The sequence below is a fragment of the Mastomys coucha genome, unplaced genomic scaffold (assembly GCF_008632895.1).
Source record: "Mastomys coucha isolate ucsf_1 unplaced genomic scaffold, UCSF_Mcou_1 pScaffold15, whole genome shotgun sequence".
Taxonomy (NCBI): Eukaryota; Metazoa; Chordata; class Mammalia; order Rodentia; family Muridae; genus Mastomys; species Mastomys coucha.
Window position 1 is genome coordinate 129,160,024 of NW_022196897.1, and position 5,827 is coordinate 129,165,850.

At 44.2% G+C, this 5,827-nt stretch overlaps 1 protein-coding gene across 1 annotated transcript in view; it reads left to right on the top strand.

Moving 5' to 3' along the window:
- Positions 1 to 396: 396 nt before the first annotated feature.
- Dstn (destrin, actin depolymerizing factor) overlaps positions 397 to 5,827 on the top strand; it is a 24,829-nt gene continuing 19,398 nt past the window's right edge. The window contains exon 1 of the mRNA XM_031372092.1: positions 397 to 597. Within this exon, the coding sequence (XP_031227952.1) occupies positions 595 to 597 (3 nt within the window). The 5' untranslated portion in view covers positions 397 to 594. The remainder of the gene's footprint in view (positions 598 to 5,827) is intronic.

Consider the following 5,827-nt stretch of genomic DNA (forward strand, 5'->3'; position numbering starts at 1 on the left):
AGGACAGGGTGGTGGGAACAGCACCAAAGTAGGTAAAAAATGCGGGTCGCGGTCCCTGAGAGCCGTTCAGCGCGTTCTCCTCGCTAAGCAGAGCGCCCTCCTACCGGCGCTCGCCCCGCCCCGCCCGCGCTGTGGTCCCGCCCCCGGAGGCGCGCACACCTGGGCAGGTGGCGACTTCCATGTATGGGCAAAGGCTGCGCGGTAGGCGGGGCGTCGCGTGGTCCCGCCTCCAGGGCAGGGCCAGATTCCCTGGAGCGTCCTGTGCCCGCCCTTATCCGAGAAGCGCCGGGCGCTCCTCTGGGCGGGGAACCCATGCACTCGCCCTAAGTGGAGCGAGGTTTCCTGCTGTCGGTAGACTACTGGGCCTCCTGGGTGGGGCCTGTCCGGGGAGGCTGGCCTGCTGCGTAGCAACGACGGGCGGAGCGTGGGGCGCGCGCAGCCGCAGTCTGGCTGGAACGCCAGCCCACCCTTAATAAGCTCGAGCTGCCGCGTCCGCCCTGTGCTCGCTCTCCTCCTTTTGCTGCTCCGAAGAGAAGGTGCACGCACTTTTCCACCAGGCTCCTAGCTCTCCTCCTGAAGTCCGCCGCGGCGAATATGGTGAGTGACCCACAGCTAGGGCGTGTGCCAAAGGAGGGATCGTGTCCCACGGCTCCCAGGCAGCTCCCGGGCGGCATCATGCCCACCGCTCCAGGCCGCCGCCCGGGATCCTTTTCGGCCCGGCCTCACTGCCTGCAATCCCGAAGTCCGTAGATCCCCCGGGATGGGCCGTCGAACTTGAGACTGTCCGTGTGGGCTAGCTCCGTGACCCATGAGTCTTTCCAGCCATTTCTACCGAGAAGGAAAAGAAGGATTTTATTGAACACTCTAGAGGGCGGAGTAATTGCTAGCGAGCGTGATTAAGAACCGGGTGGCCTTGCCGTGGCTTTGTTTGTCGTATCTGGCAATCAGCTTCAGTGGCACTCTCGTTGGGCTTGTCAAGCTTGGCAGTGACTCTTTTAACTCTTCCCTGCCGGGTCCATTCATCCATGCTAGAAATTTACCCTCACCTGAGAACATGGCTTTACCACAACTTTGGGTACAAGATTTGGACATGATGTTGCTTTCCTGATGCAAATTTAAAAACTTTCAGAAAGCCCGTTTAATTACTCCAGCCCTTTAAAAAGAGAAACATTCGTTGTATTGAGATGATAGAGGTTTTGCTTAATTTACAAACTTCTCTACTTCTAAATTGTTACTCAATTCGGTTGTAAAACAGTATCTCAACTGGGCGGTCAGGTGGAACATTTTGTCACTGTAGTCTGCACACTGTTACCATTTTTGGTCAATGATTTGCTGGCAAGGCCTTGCCACACTGCTAGAAATACTATCCTGTTGCTACATCTGTGCGCCGGGAAACACTTGGTACCCACTTCTCTGTCTACAGAGTGTTTTCACTGAATAACAACTTTAGTTTTTCCTTAGTATAGCAACTGGCTTGCGGTATAGGCTGACTCATAAGATTAAATGGGTAGTTTTCTTGACAACTGACCATCCTTAATAGTGTCTTGATATTAAGTCTTGTTTGGGTTTAATGCTATGAGCTCCAGATATTTCAGGCCCTGAAGTCTGTTGAACCTCTGCAAGATTTTAAATGTATGTATATGTTGATTTATAGTAAAGACTAAATCTAAAGGTTTTGAGTTCTGGTAAATTTGAGCACTCAGTGGACTGGTGTCTGCTCTCCAGTCGGCTGATGTAACATCTTTTCTTTTAGTTGAGAATGCAAACGTTGTATTTAAAATAGGGCCAAACATTTTAAACGTGTAAAAGTTTGGTTTTAAAGTTTAACTTTGTCTGGTGGACATTCAAATAAAATGAAAAAAGTCTGTTGTATTTCCTGGTACTTGGGGGAAGACAAAAATAAAAACTAAAGGTAGGTTCATTCTTTCATCCCAGTGCTTATTATGGTCTGAGGACTTGGGTACAGGAGTGCCACGATGCTTTGCTGAGCCAGTTTTCCTTTCACTGTGGGTTCTGGGAATTGAACTTAGGTTGTCAGACTTGCCTGGCAAGTGCTTTCACCTGCAGAGCCAGTTCGCCAGTTCTGGATATGTTTTAAGAATGAAGAATTTAGAACACAGACTTTATACTATGTTTGATTTTATAAGCACAGAGCATCTCCATTCAGTCCAGCTACTAGAGAATAGGAGAGAGGGGCTGGGGGGGGGTGGAGATATTGAGAGGTTTTCCTTTATTATCCCAGATTCTAGCACTTTCTGTATTTGAGACATTTTTAGATTTTGTTGGTGAGCTGCTTGGTTTCCTTTTCTGAGTCAGGATCTTACTCTCTAATTCAGAACCACACGAAACTCACTGTGAAGCCCAGGCTGGACTTGAACTTGAGGCAACCCAGGTGCTTAGATTACAGGTGTCAAGAACTACAGTGGTTTTGTATTTTTATATTTGAGTTGGGGGCCTTTGGTATAGGCCAGAGTGGCCTGGCAGTCTACTCACTTAGACTCCTGAGTGCTGGGATTATAGATGTCAACTCATGTGTTTAGTTACCCCCCCTTCCTCTTTTTGGAGTGGTAGTGGGAAGATTAAAGTTTAACTACATATGGGTTTGTTTTAAATTAGAATTACTTCCTGGTGCTCATTATGTCTTCTAGAAGCAGTTGGAAGAAAGGAAATTGAAATTAGAAAAATGAGCTGTCATGTTTTCAAATGTCTCACTACAAAATTATCACCGTAAATGTCTCTTTAAAAGCCCCTTCCCTCGGGGGAAAATGTATCTTCTGTTTGCACATGGCAAATAAAATTTCTGTGTGTGTACTGGGTGTGTCAGCTTCCTCCAATGTGCAAAGATTACCAGCCCACTATAAAATTCCCAGGTTTATTTGTTCAGTTTTACTTGGTATAGCCTGACACATCACATGTAGATTTGGCTAGTCTTTTCTTTAACCAAGAAATTCGTTTTGCAACATAGTTTTATGGCTCTCTGGAAACCCTTGATATCGAGTTAAGGAATATGCCATAATCAAACCATTCACTTAACACAGATGGGACTCGGCTCCAACAAACTGAGCTCACTGGCCTGGACTGAGTTACAAATGCATTCTGCCGCTTGATGATTAGGAAAACTACTTTTAACAATTCAGCTAAATAGGTTGGATGTACTTTGCTTTTCGAGACAGGGTTTCTCTGTGTAGCCTTGGCTGTCCTGGAACTTGCTCTGTAGACCAGGCTGGCCTCAAACTCAGACCTACCTGTCTCTGTCTTCCAAGTGCTAGGGTTAAAGGCGTGTGCCACCACACCGTTTGTGTGCCCATTTAACTTGAAAAAGGAGATTGTAGAGCAGCTGTTCTTGGACTGCTTTTGAGCCTTTGGCGTGTGGGGGGGGGGGGCGGTAGTTTGCATATCAGATAGTTACATTGCAATTCGTAACAGTAGCAAAATTACAGCTTTGAAGTAGCAACAAAAATAATGTATGGTTGTGGATCATCATAACATGAGCAACTGTGTTAAAGGAAGAAGCATTAGGAAGGTTGAGAACTTCTGCCCGAAAGGATCAGTTACTGCCTACAAATCACTTTTCTTTCCTTTACATCGATCTTTAAAATTACTAATTTTGAAGTGCTTTTAAGTAGTAAAGTGTACAGGATAATGATCCCTTTTATTCTCCCCCCCCAAAAAAAAATTAAAAAAAAAAAAGATCTTTTTGAGTGTTCTCACTGAAGCTAAATGTCTATCTTCTTCCTAGTTAGTCCCTTAGGGGGTCCTACTCTTGTGTCAAAGATCTCTAGTATTGTCTCATTAAAGGAAATGATTTCATTCAGGATGTTGTAAATTCAAAGAAGGTTCATGATGGAGAAACTTCTCTGAGAAAAAGAATGGGAACCTAGGCAGGTAACCCCAGGGGGTCGTGAGGAAGGACATGGACAGGTCTCTCCTGTCAGAAAAAGTACAGTAGGCCTTTCCTGTCCTCTTTCTTTGTTTTATAATTGAAATGATATCACTGCTTACCCAGACTAGCCTCAGACCTGTAGATAAGTGCCTGCCTCTTCCTTCCAAGTGCTGGGATTAAAAGCTCTGGCCACTTCAATGATGTCTTTCCCAGAGCACAGAATGCTGGTGGATTTCTCAGCCACCAGTGCTTTCCAGAGGGGTCAGGTACAGTTCTCTGTAATCATCTGAAGTTGATAGATTTCATTCTTTGGTACTTTCATGCTTTTTTTTTTTTTTAATTTGTTTATGTGTGTGGATGTTTTACCTACCTGTATGTCTGTGTGCTATGTGTGTGTGGTGCCTGTGGAGGTCAGAAGAGGGCATCAGATCCCTTAGAATTGCATGGTTTTGACTTGCCGTGTGGGATTGACCACAGGTTCTCTGCAAAGAGCAGTAAGTGCTCTTAACTGCTGACTGAGCCCTCTCTTTAGCCCCTCACTTTTCATGCTTTAATTGTACATGCATGCATTCTTAATTCATGCTGCACTAATGTGTTAGACTACATATATATATATATGTAGCATATATATATGTAATATATATATGCTGTACTTACCTAGCCTCTTTCAACTTTTTAAAAATCTGTGTTCTTTTGGGGAGGGTGTTGATTTTTATTATAGTTACTTAATTTTGGGGTGGAGGAGGGGGTTTGAGACAGTGTGTCTCTTCATAGCCCTGGCAGTCCTGGAACTTACTCTGTAGACTAAGCTGGCCTCTACCCTGAGTGATAGGACTAAAGGCGTGTGTGCTGCCACCCCACCCCCCACCCCCACCCGGCTTACATTACTTACTTCATTGTGTCCCTTACACAAGCTTGCAGAGGTCTATTTGTAGAAGGCAGAGAACAACTTAGTGAAGTTGGTTTTCTCCTTCTACCCTGTGGGTCCTGGGCAATGAACTCAGGTCATCAGGCTTGTGGGCAAATAAATGCCTTTACTTTGAGCCATTTTAGTAGCCCAGGGTACTGGATTACACTACAGAATATTATTTACTATAAAACTGTACATGTTTATTCACCCCTCTATTACTGGACATTTTAACATTTCTCCAGTTGGTTTATCTTTTTAAACTTTTTACCATAGTTGATTTCCATTTAACATTATTATTTGTCTTGTTCCTGTTTGTGTGTCTCTTGATATAAACACACAGACTCTTTTTGAGTAGAGAGCATACATATGTATTCTCTCTTCTGCTGGCATGTCTGACTTTGTTTCATCTATAATCTTTTGGTGGCTTGAATAAGAGGTTGTTGCTTTTGGGCAAATCTTGAAGTCATTGAGCTTTCAGGAATTCTCAAGTTGTGAAATTTTGTTATGGAAAGGTATATACATTTAATTTTTTTCTCATTGCTCCTTAAAAAAGGTAAACAGCAAAGGTGAAATTTTAAACCACTATGATTAGTTATTTGTGGCACTAGATACCAGCCCAGACCCTTGTGCATGCTTGCAGTCACTCTACTAAGCCATCCCTAGCCCTGTCTAAAATACTATGTCAGTATTTGACTGATAGAAAATAAATTAGTAAGTTTTACATATTTTAATTACTGGAAATTCTGTATATTATTTTACACTAAAGCACATCTCAGTCAGACTTTGGTATTGTGCACCTGTTATCCTAGCATTTTGGAGACAGGGACAGAGACAGGATGATGTTGAGTTCTCGGCCAGCCTGGGGCTAACTTGTTCCTGGTTTCAACATAAGCATCTAAGTATTCATAGGGCACATTAGACTCGCGTATTTAGGTACTGTGACAGTAGTTTAAAAAGTAGTTCTCACCGGGCGGTGGTGGCACACGCCTTTAATCCCAACACTTGGGAGGCAGAGGCAGGTGGATTTCTGAGTT